The sequence below is a fragment of the Lineus longissimus genome, chromosome 11 (assembly GCF_910592395.1).
Source record: "Lineus longissimus chromosome 11, tnLinLong1.2, whole genome shotgun sequence".
NCBI lineage: Eukaryota > Metazoa > Nemertea > Pilidiophora > Heteronemertea > Lineidae > Lineus > Lineus longissimus.
In genome coordinates, this window is record NC_088318.1 from 783,167 (window position 1) to 804,543 (window position 21,377).

Below are 21,377 nucleotides of genomic sequence, written 5' to 3' on the forward strand. Positions count from 1 at the left end.
GGCAGCTCTAATATCCCTTGCCAAAATAGTGAGAGAGAGAGATGAAACTTGCAGTCACAACAACCAGACCGAATCATGCCGTATTGCCAACGAGGAGAGCTGAGACAGTCACAGCACGAATTGGGCTTGGCAGCTCAAATGTGTTTCCACGACAAGGAAAGAGATGAGACAGTCACAATCGGGCAATGGTGGACCAGGCTGCGCTATCGATCGTTGACACGGAGAGGGAAAAGCAGATCGATTCGGGCAAAACGGTGAACGTGAGACTGATTGTGGCCTGTAAGCTACACCATGTTGCCAAAAACGGCGAGGAGGGAGAAGAATCGTCACAACCAGTCCGACCACGGCTCATTCCAGATCCATGGTGTCTCCAAAGCCAAGGAGAGAGATGAGAAAGCCAGAGCCAGACTGAGTTGGGCTGCTCTGTCTTGTCGCCGACATGGAGTGAACAGTCACAATCCAGGCGAAACCGGACCTGGCTGCTTCATCTTGTCGCCAACACATGCAGTTAGAGAGGCGAGACAGCCACTACCAGACCGAGTTCGGGCCTGGCACCTTCGATCCACCATGCCATGTTGCCAATACTGTGAGACAAAGAGGAGGTAGTCACAACCATTCCGACCGAGGGCTGAGGGCAGCTCCATCGTGTTTCCAAAATAAGGAGAGAGGTCACCGATATGGAGAAAGGGATGTGACAGCCACAGACGACTGAGTCGGACTTGCTGCTCGATTCATCATGTCATCGACAAGGAGAGAGAAATGGGACAGTCGCAAGCAGACTAGGAGTCCGGGCATGTGGCTCCGCAATGTTACCCACAGTGAGAGATAACGGAGACAGTCACGTGCACAACCAGACCGATCAGCCTAGAAACTCGACCGCGTTACCATCGGTGAGAGAGACAGAATCATATTTTCAGGCTTTCCACTGGGAGAAAGCTGGACACGGAGTAGACGCAAAAAAACAAAATGTTTCGTTTATGGGGCAGTAAAATTTCATTCATTTTGGTACAGTTACATTAATTTTACGAATTGTTGAATCCTCTTATTGGTACAGACGCAAATCTAGTTCCAAGATGTGAACGGAATATACCATAATGGTACATTCAAATGCAAATGTAACAACAATATCGCGGGATGCTTGTATACATGTAGTCCCAGCGGGCTTGTCCATACTCAGTCAGGGCCATGACTGTCCTATATTCACCTTCTCAGCTTGGAGGCCATTACTCCCCCAGCCACCCGTTCATCGAATCCTGGCTATACCAGTCCATTTCGTTACTGGCCGCATCCCCGGCGGAGCAGCTTACCAGCAAAAGAATTCAGGGCATTCATGTATCCCCGTCTTTCTCGTCCGTACCATTGCACAACGTGGCTTGCTGAATCAAGGATGTACTTGGTCCTGGAAAGATTTAATTATTCAAATAAAGAAGAAGCTTGTTGCCAAAAGTTGGTGTCCCTTCTAGCCCCTCTTCTGTCAGGTCGGTCAATCAAGTCTCCATGCGAGATAAACCGCTTGCAATAGTCACATCCTAGAGACTGTACTGTCACATCCAATAGCCACAACCAGGACAGGACATTTGTAATAGTGGTCATGAAACCGTACGTGTACTCAAGTTCACAACCTAGAGACTGTCCGATCCAGCAGTCACAATCAGGACGGGACATTGGTAGCAGCGGTCGTGAAACGGTATGTGTACTCTTCGGCATGAGTGAAGACCGCACTCATGCGGGGCAGAGGACATCCCTAGAGATGTACTAGACAAACTGAATATTGCAATGGTCACGATTTGGACAAATGTAACTCAAAAAAAGGAAAAGTGTTAGAAAATCGGTTGCCACCAACTTACTTTGCTCTGCCATTCTTATCCACGTATTGTTTTCCGTCCATTCCCATCACCAGGTACGACACACCATCCTCCATCAGCGGGTACACACATTCAGAGTTCCAAACGAAGTGAATCGTCTCATCAGTCTCGAAATTGTCGCTTCCTGAAATCAAATTGATATGTATTTTTTGAGTTGTGGACAGAGTGGTCCAAGATCGGCACCAATCACTTATAATTGGGGCGCAGGTGTCAGAAAAACGCAAGGAATCTGATGCACAGAACAATTCCTGCGATGACTACAGTTTCTTTCACACCAGATGTGATTTCTGTCTTCGCTCAACGCGGTGTGTGGTTGTGAAGTATTTCAGTGCGTGTTGACTCATCTTTGAAAACATGAGTGGTCTCAGTGCAAAGGCAACATTTGCGATTTGGCATTGTTCGAGTAGGAGACAAGTTGTTCGGTACCGGACATTATGATGGAAAAGTTCGTTGCACGTGGCGTTTTGGCCGTTATCATCTGAATCTTGTAGAAAAAAGATCCACAGAAAACACAAACCTTCAAAAAGCGACATGGGGCGCCATCATGGTGTACAAGTTAGAACTAACCGAAAACCTGTGTCTGGCTTGACATTTGTTCCCCGTCGGAACACAAGTTTCCTAACATATTCTGATGAAGTCTCACCTAGTTTGATGACATGTTCAATCTCTGCGTACATCTCTACCAGAGGTCTGTTGGTAAATCGCTCTCCTGCTCTCACTTTCACAACTGGAAACAGAAAGGATTATAACTATATCATAATCTATCACGAAATTACGGCCCGGATGCAGCACATTCGGTCGTTCCAGAAAGTCTGGCTTTGTCCACGTTTCTACTCTTACGCAATCGGGTACCTCTGGGACTACCTCTGAATTAACTCTTCTAAAAAGCTGAGGACAGCGCGCAATGTCTCCATAGCATGCCTGACGCTAACACAATGGTTCTACAATTAAGCCTCACATACATACATTGATAGAAATGATCACAACCTACCATAATCGTAGATCTCACATGCCTCCTGGTAAAGGGCACTTCGTGTCTTCACTTTATAGCTCTTACCCCTCGGAAGGTGAAGTCGGTCGAAGCCCCAATACTCGGCGCATGTTCCTGAAATGGTAACGGGGTGCGCTGAATTTAGGATGATCGATGAATGGTAACACTGGCTAAGGACACCAAGAGTTGTGACAATGCTTGTAGAAGAGGCATGCACCTAACTTCTACGGGTTTGTCGCTGAAATGTCACTTTCTTATTATCATACCGTAAGATACTTATATGAATAAGATAAAATGTCGCGGATCATCAGTTTTCTCAATAATATCTCTGATTCAAAAACGTAAGTGTTACCTCCGTTTCGACATTTGTAAGAGCCAGGAGTCCGATCAAAGACAACCTTTTTGTTCGCTCATGCATAACTAATTTTGGTGGTCGTATTCGCAGGTAATCTGGCAAATGAAAGGGGTGACGGGTTAAGACATATACACTGTTACCCCTGCTGCCTGCCTGAACAACTGTCAAAGTAATCACCAAAATTAGTTATACATGAGCGAAATTGCGTACTAATGAAATTTTTTTGTCTTTAATCGGACACCGTTGAGAGGACCCGATGAGGTTTTGAAAGCGATCGTAGGCCATTCGCGAAGGACGAGATTACATGACGAGTCCTACTCACCTGCTACGCAGGCGCAGACCTTCCTCCCCTGCGAATCCTCACAGGACTGAGCCAACAGGGCACTCCTGGCATGAGGGTGGTAGAACTTGGTACATTGTCGGGTGTTGGGCTCGTAGTAGTCATACACCTTGACGGCCACGGGCTGGGTCTTGCCAACTTTATACTTCTGGGTCGCTCGGAACGTCACGAAGGTGTCCTCAATACTAGAAATCTATGAAAGAGATAATTATTTTCACCACTGCTTGAGTGGTCCTGCAATCAAAATGTGATGATATATTCTCATTTCAATAATGGGGACGTTACCATGCCGAATGTAGAGCTGGACGTATCAGAAGCATCTTGCTAAATCTTGGAGTGTTGACCATCCGTTAACTGAACGTAGCTGAGTACGAGCCTTCACACACACAGTAGTTCATCCAGACTAAAGGAAATAACTCAGAATTGGCAGCTTACCTCTTTGAGATAAAAGAGCACAGAGGATCCTGTGATTTCATACTGGTCAACTATGCCGCTCTTTTTCATCTGAAGGAGAGGATATACTATGATGCAATTAAAGACAGATTAGCTTCAGTGAGAACTTGATCAAACTTGTTCCTAGTTTCATGTGCCAGTGGTCGTCCTAGGATGATACTCAAACGACCCTTTCCTCCTCCTCCTTCTCCATACATGTGACTGTCTGCTTGCTCACTTGACACGTGTACGTCTTGTTAGCTTTCAGCACAGCGTTAGCTTGCCTCTCAACCTTGGCGTACTTGAATGCTTTGCGTGTTCTTTGTTACATCCTGATTACCTAACGTCGTGGATACTGCCAGAGCGTGTTTTCGTGTCGAACAACAATTTCCTCGTACCGTTATTATTCAACTTGCACGGAAAGTCTTCATAGCCTTAGGGCAAGTTGATGGTTTACCTTTTTCAGATCATCCATGTAAGGTTCGAATCCAGTGAACAGGGAGACTTCAAGCATGGACATGCCCACCTTCTGGCCGCCGTTAAACCTATAGAACACAGTTAGATTTCAGACAAAGTTTGCATTATGGACCAGCTAGTTCATAATTCACTTGAGAACTGTCTGAGAAGCGTTGGAAACGTTATGACAAAGAAAAACTATCAGACATGTCAGAGAGACTGAGTCCATGACAATCTACAGTATTATGTTGAGACAGGCAATGGTGAAACGTTTGAAGATCTCCGTCCAAGTACTGCGAAAGGAAACGGTCATGGATAAATGCTTTCGCATTTCGCTTTCGCAATCTCATGCTCGTCACTCTAAAGTGCACTCCAGAGACATTGTCGATTGCAGAAACTCAACCCTTGTACACAGCTTAGATAGGAAACAGAGCCAAGAATTACCTAATCCTAGACTGAATCCTTGCAACGAACTTGCTGGTCCCTCCTTCATCAGCAGATCGCCCAAACCTCGACCTATCGTCATCCATTGGCGGAGGAGGGACATCTTCGAGGGGACCTAGGTCGGCAGCCGTCGCTTTGTATTCAGAGCTGTCGACCTCTAAAGTGAAAGGGCAGCCCTCGCCGTCCTTCGGTGGAGCATAGTAAGAACACTCGACCTGTAGCTGGGCCATCCCTGTGCCGGTCGCTTGTACCATCAGCTTGTCCCCTATTGGTAGATTCTGTAATGGAATTCCTGTGAGTTTTGAAATAGACCACACTTGGAGAATTACCGGTATGTCGTAAGGGTTGCTCTCTCCGGCGTATTTGTCTTTTCTATGTGGTCATCAGTTATTGCTATAACTCTAGCTCTGCCTTGATGCTTTTATCAATTAGTTGCGATGACTCGTTAGGGGTTGCATGTAGCTGTTTGCCGAACTTCTCGAAATATTAGCAAAACAAAGGTCACAGCTCGTGACAAGGAATTCGTAGGAAAACTGAAGGTGACCCTCTGTTACCATAATACTACTTACGTCTTCAATAAGTATAGGAATCAACGCATTATTTTCGTCCAGCTTCAGGTTCTCATTTGCACCAAAGTTCCTCCCTCCAGCAAAGAGTCGTATATGCATGTCCAGCTTGCTCTTTGTGTTAGCTCTGGAGGCGTATTCGGTCAGAGCCTCCATTCCAAGTACGGTATCCTGCAAGGAAATACATTCTTCCTACACTATGCAGTGGACCATCTTTTGATAATGACACTTAGAGTAAAAAAATCATGAACTACCTTTTTGCATCGTCCATACAGTGCACAGTATCCTTTTCAGCCAAGCCATGAACGTTGAGCAAGTGGAAGAGAACCTACATGGAGAAGAATACTGGTGGTTCTTGTTGTCAAATCTAGACCGCTCGGATAGACCGTAAATGTGGACACAGCGTCATGCGGTAGGAAAGACTGAACTTACGGTAGTAGACGAAAAACTTCCCATCTTCGTTCTCTGTCGGATCAGCCACGAGGCTATAGGCCCAATGTAGGTGAAGTAACTCTCCTGGTCGCTGATGGCGAGTTGGGTGAGGAGGGCATATGATGCGGTCTCGATGGAGGCGGCGGGCGGGCTTTCAAGGTACCAGGACGGAGCATCGTGGTTCGCAGATCGACCATCAAGGCTCCAGTAGCGCATGCCAGTCACTAAAACAGGGAGAAGTCGAGTTGAATGCATTGCTTTCCCCGTTAAAAGCCATTTGCAAGGATTCATTGGGACAGCTAGGCTTTGCGTTGCAATGGAATAGGGCATCCCGAATCCGCGAGAAATCGCTCGTTCCATCGCTCACGAAAGCCGTTCTCGAACTATGAAAAGCAATTTCAGGTACCGGTGTTGAGATGTTCTCACCTCTATCAAAATCAGACATTTCCCGTAGCCTTTCATTGGCTTCAAATCTGTGTGCGCTGTTCACCAGGGTCAATGCATACGTGATGATCGCCTGGCCGTATGGGTTGCTGAGTTGACTGTACCGGTTGCTTTCAAGGTACTGGACTGCCTTGCGCATTGGATATGCGAATTCACGGGATGATAAGTCGATCTGGAAAGAAAATGTCATATCATCAATGCCATCAACTGCTTGTTTAAGGGATTGACACCGACCTGGAGGATTTTTTATTTGTTGTCTAACGAAACTCCGTGTGGGCGGAGCTAATGTGTATACCCAAACAGAGTTTAGGACGAAATGCCAGCCCCGCCAGAGTAGGGTCTGTTATTGTCCTTTCAAAAACTGTAACGGTTATCAAACATGACACAACCAGGACATGAGAGCGAGAAGCCCTTACCACATCTTTACATCTTGAGATGCACTCCACAATGAAAGATGTCAAGGTTACATCATTCATCAGGCTCTGGCCCTGAAAAAAGAAGACAAGGGAGAGGTAAAACAAGTAATTAAGTCATAGTTGCTACTTCTTAAATGCGTTTTGCATGTTTTGAGGCTCAGTGCGAATCAAGCACTTCACATCACTCCTATTGAGTCAGGTTGCAACATACCTCTTTTAAAAAGCTGAGTTGGGCTCTCATCTGAAGTGTGATACAAGCCCCTGGCGAACCAGAAAAATGGCTGTTCAGGCAACTCGATTTATTATCCTTGGAATAAAGTCACATCAATTTTGAATTTCTTTGCTTACCAACATTTCTTTATGCATGACGACATGAGTTTCAAAGAACTTCCCGCTTCTGCCGTCCTGCGCATTCTTGAAGAGCCAGTTCACGGCGTCGATCACGTGCTCTCGTACTTTCTCGCCGATCTGGTCAAAAGTGCTGGCCTGGCAGAACACTTTGGTGACAAAGGCAGTCAACCTGGATGGAAGGCAAAACAATGTAACGATTGAGACCATGACTCAAAGTGATCTTCAAACTTGGTTTACTCTCTCACTAAACCTTTCGCTCTTACCAAATCTTTCGTCGTAGAGGTACATGTATATCTACTACACATGAATGGAAATGATGGTTTGATAGTCAATCGATGAACAGTAAAGACTCACCATGAGCTAGAAGGATAATGATCCCAGGCAGAAAACGAACCATCCTTCTTCTTATAGGCCAGCTGACTCTCATATCCCTTGCTGATGTGGTCATAGGCATTCGCCTCAAGCTCGCCTGTTAGTTTCCCAATCCGTAGAAGGTATCTTGTGGCATAGACTAGCGGACCCATTGTGATCATATTCTGTTCCCCGCAGCCTGTCGGTAGCTTGATCCTACTAGATATGTTGAAGTCTGCTGATGGGACCATGGGGCCGAGTAAACTTCCTGAAATGAAACGTATAGCTTACTTCTATCCATTAGGTGCTCTGAACGGGCCAACAACTTTCATCTCTTTGGTGGCAAATTAAACTGCCTCAGCCGAACCTTTGGCACAAATTGTAAGATCAACAAGACTTATAAAATTCGCTGTTGGATGTGTCGGTGAGGAGCGTGGCTCTTGAAGGATGCTTACCGTGAATACTGACAGAGCATGCCTCGGTACCAGGCAGGGTGTCTTCAGGAAACTTGAGAGGAATCTGTATGTTCTGTCGTTTGTTTTCTTTGTTGATGTTCACTGGAAGTAAGCAAGGGTAGAGAGAAATATACACACCAAAACCCTTTTACTAAAGTTAAACATACCGCCCAGTTTCTAGGCAAAAAAGCAATCATATTTTAGAAGGATGTTCCTTTTGTTTGTGTCAATACACATTCTTTGTGCTGAGGTCACTAAAAATTGGAAATTGTCATCTACCAGTTTTAAACACGCCAATAATCACAGGAGAAATAGGTACGAAGCAGTGTTTTGCTCAAAGGGATGGAAGTGCAATGACAACACTCTGCTTACCACTCCAATCTGCAGCTCCACTACCAGCATCACCCATGACACCTTCAGGATCCAAGCGGATGCTCTCAGTCTTGGTCTTCTTTACTCCTTCATTCTGGAGAAAACAAGAACACAAGTATGTTAACAAGCGAATTGTCTCAGTGTCAAGGCGGCTGGGTTAACCTCCTTCCTGAAATGCTTCAAACTATTATGATTATCATCCAAACATGCATATTCATTCAATAAATGATTTTATTCAAAATATCAAGAATTACTTACGTGGACTCGCAGTTGCTTGATAACTTCATCACCTTCATAAGCAGTCAGTGCCTTAACATGGATTTCAGAAGGTTGTTCTTTGGTCTGCAAAGTACGACATTAGAATTAGGATAAGGCTATTCAATTTCGGTCCGTGTTGTCAATCTCGAATAAATCTCATGCAGGCTAACTGGCTTTGATACGAGAGGTCATGTATTCATAACGGTAGAAGCATAAATCTCACGCAGGCTAACTGGCTTTGATACGACTCCTATACGAGGTCATGTATTCATAACGGTAGAAGTCAAGCCCTTGTTTCAGGTATTATCAATCGCTTACCTTGAGCGGAACAACAGGGAAGGTGACAGACTCGGCTGACCCCTTTCCCACATAGATCTCCTGGCGATATGTGTATTTGCCGGACTCTGCTGCATAACAAATACTGTCATCTGCCTTCAAGCTCACGTGGACCCTTATGTCTCTATCGCCGAGGTTATAAATCGTGGCCTTGACCTCGAGCTGTTCTGTCCTGACTGCAGCGTACGGTAGATCAACGTGGACGAAGAATTTCTTCCTGCTTGTGATGTTGGTCGGTACTGCCACACACATGCCCTGGTCTGGTGACACGCTCACCCCAGAGATCACCCACGTGGTGATCGAATCGGGGAGTCTCCGAGTCAGGACGGTGCTTGCTTTATTTGGTCTGCAAGACAAGAAATCCGTTATTCTTCGCCATGATTCGTAGATTCGTAGAGCTGTACTGTATCTAAAATAACACATGCTGTTCAGAGAGCTAACAAGATTTGGCGAATAGAGTGAGGTCGGTGCTCAACTCGCTAGGTCTGTAAGTATAGGTTGCGGACATCTTAGCATAGGCAGACAACCAGTCAAATTATTTAACTTTGAACAAAATCATTTACCCAAAAGAGGACCAGATCCGAAATACATCTTGCAAAACTGCCCCGATGGCGATGAGAGGAAACATATATTGCTTAGATAGAAGTGGTTAATAGTTGCTGAGAAATGTTGGAGTAATCACAGAAACACTTCTCCTTGAGTGTAGAAAAGAGTTATCCGGATCATCAACATTCAAATGCAATAAGCAAGAAGGCATCTGGATGTATACCAAAGTCTATGGTGTCATACCCGAGGGTGAGGAGCTCGTTGATCCAGGTCTCCCTGAAGTCACTCCTCCTGTCTATCTCAACGTCCTCATCCACGAGTTCAGTTAACCGCATGGTCAATCCATCTGAGTCACTTCGACCACGCGAAGCGGCAATCACACCTGGAAGTGAATGACTTTTGTTACCATTCATGCTTGACTACATGGTTAATGACATTGATGCATTCTGACTCAAACATGTGCATGATGCTGTTGGTGTATGATGTCGTCCGGACTCGGGAAACTATTCCAGCTCGTAAGAAGTAGTACACAATGAAGGTACAGTTTTGATTACATTAATATCAATACCTACTTATACAATTCTACCCAAACTAGTGCACCTCTCCCATGTACGATACTGGTAGCTTAACATACTGAACTTTAGATGTTCATCTCAGCCCATGCTCTGGTCGACCACTGGATTAGACCTACTCACATGGCATTGCCCTCAACCATGCATCGCCAGTGATCTCCTTGGAGCTGAATCACACATGAGACCTTTTCCTGACGACCGACTCAAGGAAATTTTAGACTTACGTCGCCCTGCTTCACAGCACTGTACATATGCATGAGCGCATGTTAGCCTGCTTGACCCGAAGTTCCGCGCCAGCCTTGCACATGACTTCGAAGCATCAATACTGTCCTCCACTCCATGGGTGCAGCAGGTCTTGTCTCCCATTCTCAGGCGGGCCACTGATGAAATGAACATCAAGTAATCATGAAATTACGACCGCTGTTACAGTCTGAATGGTTTGAAGTGTCCATGTCATTGTGAATATCTACCATAATACCACAGCAAGATAAAGGATATCTTATTTAAGTTTCTGTCCGTCAATAATGAGATATCTGCTGGGACTCACACGTTTGCTTTAGATTTACAATCAGGCTACTGGCAGATACGTCTGGCTACTGGGGACAAAGAGAATACGGCATTCCCGACCACACAGGGCATATTCCAACTATAGCATCGTGGTTCTCCAAGACTCAACGAACAACTTACTAATGTCTCTAACTGTCTCTAAGATGTCCCGTCGTCTCCTGAAGCCATGTTGTGAGCATCCCTCTGTGTGCCTCCTTGTAGAGACCATGTTACCTGAAGTGGCAATGATGCTTAGGCCAGCTTGCTGTTGAAGAATTAAAAGTATTTAAGCTAAGGAAACAATGAAGTATGCTCATATTCACCTACCAAACCAAGCCGCTCTGGGGAACATTCAACTTACACGGTCTCTATATGAGATGGGCCTCACTTGCAAATATCAAATATCAAGTAAGTTTATTGTCGCCTGTGAGGATACAATAAACTGGCGCAAATTGCAAAAAGGACAGCGACAAAAGCAATTAATAGAATCCTGATAGCTTATTCAGCTGTGCCTTCTGCCTACCTTAAACACGTCTGAGGTGTCCCTGCCACCACCTGGCCCACACCCTATGTCCATCTCTAACATCTTATTAAACATCTGAAATGGAAAAAGATGGGGTTTTAAGCAACGCACAACAGAAGATACGAATGGACTTTCATACCGACGATGGCTAATTTCATTCTGTTTTTGTATTTTCAGTCTTTTTCATCTTGGGCAAAGAGCGTCCCGAATCACTTCCATTCTCGACTTTGAATGTCTATTGTCAAATTAGATTCAACTAGGGTCCTTTGTAGGACAAACTATATGGTCGTACCTTACTCCTGGTCAGTATGTCTTTCTCACTGAGCAGATAGATAGCCTTGTCCACTCCAAGAATCGAGACAGTCGCGCCCTTGCCTGCATTCACAGTGAGTCGAACATTATCCTTTGGAGCGTATTCCTTTCTCTCCCTGTCTACGGTTATCGTGAGCTGGAAAACAAGTTAAACATTTTGTCAAAGGACCAATTTTCTAATGCAATATGATACCACGAGAGTTTTCAGAATCGTATAACAAACATACTTACCTTACACATGACTTTGAAAAACTTTCTACTTACCTCATTCCCACATGACTCGACAATATCTAGCACCAACGAATCACTGATGATCTCGCTGCCACTGACGTAGTAGGCTATCACTCTGGCTTGCGGGGACATAAGGGGGCTGATCTGTATATTTACATGGGTAGTCCTGTCATTCACTGCTTTCACGAAATGGTGCAGAATCTTGCCTCTAGCGACAACCTTTGTGACAAGGAAAATGAAATAAATATCAAACAAAGCAGTTAAATCAATTAGAAGACAAATCTGACATAAACGTGCATGCATTCCCTTAATTCTTAGATTGCAATTACAGAGACTGCTCTCAAGTAAGCTTGGAGTAGATTGTAGAAGCGGTATGCGACTGGTCCGCGCAACGAGAAATCCCAGAGGCAAAGCCATCCAGGTATACAAGTTATTTGAAAGGTTATTATCCCATCAAAATGAGTAACGTTACAAATTCAATCAAGCAGAGCTTACCATGAAGTTGACCTTCTTCGTCCCAGCCTTCGTAAAATCTGACTTGATCTCTTGGACATTGTTGACTCTGATTCCTCTTCCGATGTTGCTCAACTGGAGGAACATGTATTCATTGCTGGCACTTGTGTGGGGGTGGAGTAAGATGTCGCTGCTTGTTTGATGTATTTGTGGGAACATAGAATCATCTGTCGTCACCTGAATGTTATGAAAGTTCACTGTATTACGTGCTACGACTGCTGGATATGGGCGGTTCGAAGTGGGATCGGAATGCCTTGTGGTCATCTTTTTCAGAAACCAGTTTCAGAATCTGCAGCAGGGTGCAGATATGAATTGTATCTTAGACCCCAGTAGTCAAGAATGTCCGTGAATGACACATTCTACTCTCAGTTCGTAATCTGAGGCCATTTTCTTCGAAAGTCAAGCACCCTAATCCGACATGGATAACAGGGTAGAAGTCAAGCCCCGCGCTGACATTCACACTGTTACGCACCTTTATTTGTAGTTCTCCTGCATTGACAGGTATATCCACAGTGATGTCCTGCCTCCCATTCTCATCTGTCTGGTAGTCACTGACCCCGACTTGATTACTGTGAGCACCTTGCTGTATGCCCCCTACCGTGACAAGGGCCTCGACGCGGATAGGGACACCACTCGCTGCATTCTTGTTAGGGTTGGTCAGGTCGACCTGTCGAGAAATGCGAAGGGTGCAGAGGATTAGAATTGGAACAACGATCACCAGAGCTAATGGTTACTTAAGGTTGCGGTAGCTTCATATCTTTCGAGCTGTTCGTGACCGAACACCTTCTTTATAGGATATGGCTCTGTGTCGTTGCATGGCCCGTAACTACACCGATATTGATTGTGTCCTTTTTCAAGAACAACTTTGGTCAGCGAAACTGGTGCCTGAATAAAGGTACTCCAACTGTACGAGATGATATACATGTATCTTAAGACCTAAGACTTTGACCTTGACCTAAGACTTTGACCTTGACCTTGTCTGAAACTTGCGAATGTGTTGGCAGAATATGAATGGCAACAACCAAAATCTCACCTTAATTGTAAAGGGCAGACCAGGCCTGTGAAACTTAGGCATCCTCTCATAGGAGATGACGAAGGGACTCTTCACGAAGACGGCTGATGAGTCCATGGCACTCTCTTGCTTCCCAGTGGCTCCCTCTGTCACTGTCACCTTCACCAATAACCGCGACCCTTCTTCAGGGAACCAGTTGTTGCCGAATTGATGTCTTGTTATTGATTCAACGTGCTCGTCCAGATCCTGGAACAAAATTAAGTTGATGATGGACTATATAAAATACGCTGAATGACCCAAAGGTTAATTGAATTTCAGAAAATGACGGTCAAAGGTGCCCCACTGCAGGCCTTTGCATCAGCTTGTCGAAGTTCTCACTCGGTTGCTTGAATGATCGACACTGTTACTCATGCAAACGGTGAACGGTCCGAGAGTTCTCAGGTCCGATTTGTGTTTTTTTTTGGTCAAACTAGCATATTGCACTTACATCTATTGGTCTGAAGCCAATGTAGATCTCAATGCCGTCAGAAAGCAGGTAGAAGGAAGCAGTACCTTGGCCTTTGACTGGTGTACCGAAAACGTAACTGAAAACAGAATGATTAACTGATAGTAAAATCAACGTCAATGCTTTTTTCGCCGACATGTTCAGACTTTAGCAGAACTGAAGGATTTCTTGGCTGTAGATTCCAACCAGCTGGAGAGGTAAACAGAGTCAGTAGACGTGATAGAGCTGTGATGCACTTTTTAAACACTATCAGAGCGCTTTTGTTGCATATGATGTTCGCAATGTACGCAACAAACTTAACATTCCTAGTTGTTCCATGGCAATTCAGATTCAGGTGTCATCCATTCCTAGTTCCATCAACAGCATTTTGCAATCCAAACACCGTAGATTCTATCTATCTATCAATCACCGCGCCCCTAAACTGAAGTAAATGATGTCGGAAACGAGACTTACTTTGCAGTTATCTTGAACTGGACTTCCGCCTGCGACGAGAGGATATAATCATCTAAGATTTTTACTTGTACAGAAAATGTTGGCAACACTGCAAAGAAAAACGAATGCCATTATAAGTTAAACGAGACCCTTTTCAATTAGCTGTTGGCTTTACAAAACTAGCCTTGCCTCATACACACGATCGGAAACAAACAGCAAATGTGATTCTGGTAAATGATGCATACCGTATTCCTTGACTTCAAATTCTCTGGTCGTTTTTGTAGTCGAGGGCTGCAATGTGTCCCTGTAACTTGCTTGAAGTGTCCAGTTTCCAAAGGTCAAAATCTTTGGAAGTAGGAAGTCTTCCGTCACGAAACCATTTGTAGCCTTTCGGTTAGGAAAGCGTTTGATCACGTCGCCGTTTGGATTCTGAAATCAATTCAAAGCAATTATCAGCACCCCGCTGTACGCACGGAAACAATCAAGAACACCACGCTTGTGACTGGAGTGAACAAAATGTTTTGTACGCTTACTCTCAAGAAGGCTGCGTCGAACCGGTTTATTTAGGTGTTTCTATCCGATATTCCCACTCACCAATTCTTACGGAAACATATATTGACAAATGTTCCTGTGTGTTTGCCTTTGGCAGCACTATACTGTTGATGTGTCGGCCGATTTATAGCAGAAGGCTTATATAAGTGCACTCTTCACTGATAATGTTTTCCGTTCGGAAATCTGGTAACATCAGGAAGAAAACGACTGACGATGTACTTACTATGACATCTAGAGAGATCGCGAGGTTTGAAGGCTTCATTTCGGAATTGAGAGAAACTACTCGGATACGGACTGGAAAGAAGATGTTAACATTGCAACACCCATCCTGATCATTTATCTCTTGCTCGTACCCAAGGCAATTAAGGGCCATCCTTTCCAACGAATGTCGTGGTGGCTTTAGCAAATAGACATAGTGTCTACTTTAATTATCATATTACGGTAGCGAGTAGACATGCAACAACGAACTTCCACCTCATGAGTAACGGAGAAGACACCGTTGGCTCTCTGGGTTGCCCTTCCGACCTATGTCTCGGTTACCACAGAGTAGTTCAGACTTACCCGCTTCATGTGGATTGTAGAGAGGTTTGTCTGTTTGCAGGAAGAGATAGCCTGACTTCTTGGAGAGTAAGATGACCGATTCTTTCCTGAAGCCGAGGGCCTGACATTCGGCTACCAGGTAGACATAGGTCTGCTGTGATCCTTGAGGGATGTCCCCCCAGCCCACTCGCATGGTCACCTTCTTACTCTCATCTGGAATAAATGGGGTTGAGATATACTAAGATGGTGTCGGCCGGGGAGCTAGATACATGAAGGATCATGAGCTTAGGTTTGCTGTAAACCTGTAAGCCTTGGGGAACGGGGAAGCTGTGTACCTTGGGGAACTATTGCTATTGGAGGAAATCATGCCAACGCAGTATACAGTGCATTGAATAAATTATTTGTCAAAATGATGGCATAGTCTTCATAGAATTCAAATGTATATACAAATGTAGAGAGAACGCAGCGGCTGGGGTGGAATTTCAGATCATCGGCATTGTAACAACAAAACGACGGGAATGTTCTGGTTGGGTCTGGCCTCACCTGTTCCCACACTGATAGTTTTCTCTGAGAACCTTTGCCCCCTATCGGGATAGTTCTCGAGGTAGACCTTGACTGTTGCCGGGCTGTTCTGGGTGTGATGCAGCGTAACCCAAACATCCTCATCAGAATTCACCCTCAGCAGATTCGGCGAGGCGACGAATAGGTTTGAGCTGAAAGGAGAATTAAACTTAGCGTCGGATCGGACTGTGAGACTTTCATAAACCCAGAAGGTGGCCTAAAATGTGATTTAGTTCTTGTTGTCATTCGGGGTATTTTGACAGTTGTAGTATATTATCGAAAAGTTTGAATTAATTAGAGACCATGTCTCACTAGCATTTTAAGGTTATTTTGCGTTATAAACCTTCACGGTCAACCTCGTTTTGTTGATTTGTCATATCACCAGTTATCTGCGGACAACGGCTAATTCTCAAAGGGATATACACGTACAATAAGGGGAATCTTAATCCGGTATGTGTTTTTGTAGTTGAATTTTATCACCAAAAATATCAATTGTGTCAATATACATGTTATATGCTAAAAAAATATGAATAGTACATGTAAATGTACAGGCAGGTCCTGAGTCTAGCTGATTTTAGACCAGATGGAAACGGTTTAAAATAGATATTATTGGCCAAAAAATAGAACTAAGCAGGTTTCAAATGAGATATTCGACAGCATGGTTTTGCCTTTTGCTCTTTTTATTCCAAATTTCCCACATGAAATACTATCTGTGTGGTAAACTGATTGTTTGATGCTTCTGATCACTGAGGATAGATTATAAGGATAGATAGTAGGTCTACGGGTATCTTTTGGTGTCACAAATGCACATTCTCCAATAAAGCCAAATGTAAGAAATGACCTGTGTTGTGTTGCCGACAGGACAAATTTCGGTTGATCAATTTGTGGTACCAGCCAGGCCCTCCCTTTTTTGTCCATGTATGTTACAGGCGGGGGAGTAAAATGACTCAAACCTACCTTGCATGGGTCTCACAGGTCGCAGCAAAAAGCCATAAAACGGCCAGAATCCACGCAGGACCTGTCCACATCCTTCTTCCGTCTATCAAATATAAGTTATGAATGACCTGGCCTTAAATCCCGGATTCTCACAGTAAGATAACACATTTAAGAGAAAAGTGACGTATGCTATTACATAACATGCACTATCCTTTGTGTCAGGTGATATCCAAGAATTTAAACTGGTGGGTGAAGTTCTCATAGATAACGACGAGTGTTGATGGGGTCGGCGTCATCAGGCCAATCCGGCTGATGATCCGGGGATAGGGTGGGGTTTTCAAGTCATTCGTTAAGAAAAAACAATCATTGCATGAACGTCGCAAATTGGACAAACCGGTCCTTACTTCTTGTTGCCTGGTGACGTCACGTTCGCCGGTTACACCGTTATCTATGAACCCCTCGTGAGTACGCCCGAGGGCTGATACGGGTTCGAGGTCATGATACAAGGGGCTGATACGGCTCTGCTCATAGGATAACATCTAAATATCAGCTATGTATAACCTCAGCAGTTCAAGTTCGACCAGCTTTTTCAGCGTCACATAATTTGACCTTATTTGATCTAACGACTGTTGACAAATAAATGCGTCCAGATATATCTATTGGTGTTCTCAGAAGTTCACGCAAGGGTGATTGCTGATATTCTTATTATTGAATGCCTCTTATCAACACTGGCTAGACATAAACATAGATAATCATATGAATGATGGCCTTTTGTGGCATGGAATACATATGAAAATAACTTGTCACCGCTGTTCAAGCACGAGTCCTCAATGTAATGTCCTTATGTAGCGCCATTCAGTTGCCGGTATCCTTGCAAACATTTTAACTGTTCCGGACACTAGGTTAAAGCAGCTGCGGGAGGCTGTCTGCCAAAAAAGTAGCGCAGGACTACACTTTCCGTAAGATGTCTTGGGTGCTTTGAAAAGAAAAAAGACATCATCAACAGGCCCGCGACGGCCCTGACGATATCTGTTTGCTAACAGGAGTCCTGCCGTCCGATATTCTCAAAGGGAAAACATGTTTGTAGAGATGGCTTCGTCGCTTGGGGAGGTTACCGAGCTGGGCGTGACTGTGAGCCCCCACTCCATTCCGGAGGACGCCCACCAGGTTCTCAGTCTTATCAGGAACAACTGGAGGCGAGAAGATGTCAGGTTCAAGGTAAGATTGTAATCATCAGTATAGTGTAACTTGATGCATCTAGTTACTAAAACACGATTTTCTGCATTAGTGGCCGTTATTGCATCAGCATTACTCACAGGAAGGACATAAGTCAGTGAAGATGTTTCTAAATAATATATCGCGAATACCCTAAATAAATCGTCCTTCTCTTTTCAGCCAATCGGCGAGACAGGCCACATCAACTCCATGACAGTCTGTTACGTCACAGCGGACATGGCGGATGCGGTGGTCCTGCGCGTGTTTGAAGCAGCATACGAGTTTGTCATGGACAGGAAGAGAGAGATCCAGTGCACGAGACTACTCCATCATCTCCGTATCTCCCCTCGGTTGCTTTGTACTTTCAACAACGGTGTTTGTTTTGAGTACGTCAACGCAGGGAGGTTTCAATTTAAGGATCTTTCTCCTTTTCGGAATGTCAAATTAGCCAGGTATGTGTAAGACAAGATTAAAAAAGCGGTCAAGGCAATTGCTTCACACTGGCTTATTTACATCTTGAACCTCATGGTCAGATACAACCTTTGAACGGAATAGGGTATATCTAAATACGCAACAAAACGTGGTGGTCAAGATGGCTTATTTAGCTATTTCATCCAAGAGATTTCAGACCAGACCAGGAGGATGCTACAAATAGTAGGCCTAATCGTGTAACTAACCCAGTTTACACAAATAAGACACTTGACAACAGTCTTGCATAGACATATTCAATAACATGAGAATTCTGGCCAAGATGGGCTCACTCTGAATTGTCTTAATTTGAAATTATCTCCGTCCTCCAGTTATAGGTCACTGACGACAAAGGGCCTCAAAGAATTCGAGGTGTGTAATCGCAACAGGAAGACGGTACAGCGTGAATTATCGCTCGTCTTTGTTATACTTTTTCAGGGCAGTTGGCCGGGAACTTGCCAGGGTCCATTGCAGGAATACATATGAACTTGCCACCAGTAAATCATATGACATCAGGATGGATCCAGTTCCCTTTGAAAGTCTGCGGAAGCTTCTGGTGAACTGGCCAACAAGTGTAGCGAACCCGGCGGCCAATGAGTTGTAAGTAAGCCAAGGGTGGTACTGTGAGTTCATTCAGGAATGAGGCAGGCAAGAGCTTTTTAAGACACATCCATGAGCAGAAGATTTTCCCAACATATTGAATGGAAAACAGCAAAAACTCAGCGAAATAAACCCCTGGTCCATCAACCCAAATGCATCGAATGTGTAGCTCTAATCCCTTTGGTCTCTACAGTAATGTACCTCATCGATCATCTGAATACAGGGCGGTATTCATACTCCAAGGGTATGGATATTGCATCATCGCTTTCCAAATGTCAGGTTCCAAAAAGGTTATCCACCCCTCGATGAGTTGAGTTCGGAAGTGGAATCGGTGATATGTGTGATCGAGAAGATGGACCAGCCTCTTGTCTTCACCCACAACGACGCCAACCCCTCAAACGTACTCTACGATAGGCTCAAAGATAAAGCAACATTAGTCGACTACGAGTTGTGTGGATTCGGTCCGGCTACCTACGATTTAGCCGTCTTTTTAGAGTTCTCGGCGACCGGTAAGTAATCATAAAGATGGGAACACACAGAGGTAAATGTCCACGTGATCATGGTGCAGGCGTCTTTAAACTCATACAGAAACAAGTGTCTGATTTTGTTGGCATCAGTTTCAATTGTCAATGTCAAAAAACAGAACGACACGATATCGCGGTCATTACGCTCATGTTCCCTTGCCGGTTGCCGCCCACTTAAACGCTGTTTCGAGGGGATCGATGTTAATAAGATTCAACCTGATAACCTCTTGATAAGACAGTAGGAAGTAAGGCCTAGGTGCATTGGGCTTGACCTGAATTCTTTTACTAACGGCGAAGTAAATTGGAAAAAAAACGTAATGGTAATGTGAAAACCAACCGGGTTTATTTCAGACTTGCTTTAGGAGTCCACCGATAGGGTTAGGAGTGATGTAGTCGAGCCTACTACTGTCTGTGATTCATCGCTCTCACACAGGCCTGACTGGGGAGGGGTTATTCTGACAGTCTGACATGCTGGTCCTTGGAGCACAGTTTTCTCTCGTGTTGCAGGTTTACATCCCGATATCGACAACAACCGTCACACTGAAGCATACCAAAAATCCTTCCTGAGAGAGTATTTAGAGACAAAGAGAGGATTAGATCACGCGGGTTGTGACGTCACTGATGACGATGTGAACAGATTGTACGCCATGACTTCAAAGACCATGCTGGTAAGGTGAAATAGCATGCACTGTTATCCTTCGCGGTTATTTACTTGTCTTTCAATTTCACTGCGCAAATAGCACATCATTTAAATCTTTCAGCCTTCTTTTAAAATGGGTGCAACTCCAACTCTGGACAATCGGCACAGTTTCCCTCACCAAATGCGAGTAACTGGTGATATTTATTTTGTTGACAGATATAATGTAAAGTGAGGTAATGTCGATTGGCTTTAAAGACACTAAATCCACTCACAATTTTGTCAAAAATGTCAATACTTTCCGCAGTCAAAGTTCAACAGTCGGTCCTAATACTTCCTTGTGTTTCTTTCAAATCTGAAGACTGGTGATTGGATAGATTCAAAGGAATGCGCCGGTGAATAAGAATCAGGGGCCTCTGATTGGCTTTGTCCAATTCGATCAAGGCGGTGAATTTCAGAACTGTTGTAATGAAGATGTTTTGTGTTGCAGTTGTTCTATCTGATGTTCGGCCTCGCAATGGTCTACCAGGCGGCCAGACCGGCTAGTCATGGTGTAGACCCAACAATGTTTATGAGGTAGAGGTAACAACTCCTCCTTTAACACTCAAAACCAGCAGCACGTGAAAATGTTTGGCAGTGACATTTCTCAGTAAAAGTTCTTGATTATATCATGCAAACACTTATCAGATTAGCAATACTCGTTTTATTACGATTTGAACGTATGTAGACCCACATCTTGCTTGATTCTAACTTTCAACTGTACTCAACCCCAACTGCTACGTAGAATAAATTTCTCTTTGCAATTGTGTCTGGGTGATGGAAGACTTCGAAACCTTGAATAATAAGGAATATGCTGTTTGAAGTTTTGCAAGGTCCCTGATCAAATGCCTCATTCGTTTTGCAGGTTGGCGATTTCAAGATGGGAATGGTACAAGCAGCACAGAGACGAACTTCTGACAACACCAATTCCCGAATAGGCATCAGCGATATAAAAAAACCTCGAAGACAAACATGATCGATGAACGGCCGCTAAATGTTATAAAAAAGAGATAATTACAACAAGATGTACCTGAGGATGTTTCCACCTGAACACTTCTGCCCAAACCAGATTAGTCTCCAATTGACTTTCCTCAATAAATTCTTACTGCCTCTGTTGCTAATGCCAAAGTTCGAAGTACCGATGCAGATAATCTTGTGTATTCTCACTTTCAAAATACTCCCTGCTTGCCTTGCCAACTCTTTCTTTTACAAAGTAAACTGTTGTACATAATGAAACATAAGATGTTCA

The 21,377-nt window shown here is 44.3% G+C and overlaps 2 protein-coding genes across 3 annotated transcripts; one reads left to right on the forward strand and one right to left on the reverse strand.

Moving 5' to 3' along the window:
• Nucleotides 1-718: 718 nt before the first annotated feature.
• On the reverse strand, nt 719-16,739 carry LOC135496035 (complement C3-like). Its single transcript, XM_064785139.1, has 34 exons — nt 16,667-16,739; nt 15,692-15,861; nt 15,170-15,361; nt 14,832-14,902; nt 14,302-14,485; nt 14,078-14,165; nt 13,607-13,703; nt 13,141-13,365; nt 12,580-12,774; nt 12,090-12,284; nt 11,628-11,813; nt 11,344-11,499; nt 11,052-11,126; nt 10,670-10,793; nt 10,207-10,362; nt 9,654-9,792; nt 8,847-9,210; nt 8,529-8,612; nt 8,271-8,364; nt 7,899-8,000; nt 7,447-7,711; nt 7,090-7,261; nt 6,742-6,813; nt 6,308-6,497; nt 5,882-6,105; nt 5,453-5,620; nt 4,884-5,161; nt 4,441-4,528; nt 3,987-4,055; nt 3,534-3,744; nt 2,857-2,970; nt 2,509-2,592; nt 1,848-1,989; nt 719-1,399 (listed from the first exon to the last, which is right to left on the reverse strand). The coding sequence occupies exons 1-34, from the start codon at nt 16,735-16,737 to the stop codon at nt 1,276-1,278; spliced, it is 5,169 nt and encodes a 1,722-aa protein (XP_064641209.1). The 5' UTR covers nt 16,738-16,739; the 3' UTR covers nt 719-1,275.
• A 729-nt stretch (nt 16,740-17,468) lies between these two features.
• LOC135496263 (ethanolamine kinase 1-like) lies at nt 17,469-21,117 on the forward strand. 2 transcript variants are annotated; one of them, XM_064785497.1, is made up of 7 exons: nt 17,469-17,863; nt 18,041-18,312; nt 18,767-18,928; nt 19,208-19,437; nt 19,960-20,120; nt 20,580-20,665; nt 20,994-21,117. In XM_064785497.1, exons 1-7 carry the CDS (start codon nt 17,723-17,725, stop codon nt 21,064-21,066), a joined length of 1,125 nt encoding a protein of 374 aa, XP_064641567.1. In that variant the 5' UTR covers nt 17,469-17,722; the 3' UTR covers nt 21,067-21,117. The 2 variants fall into 2 exon arrangements, with proteins under 2 accessions (XP_064641567.1, XP_064641568.1); XM_064785498.1 differs by having other exon boundaries at nt 20,580-20,671; nt 20,994-21,116.
• The last annotated feature ends 260 nt before the right edge of the window (nt 21,118-21,377 follow it).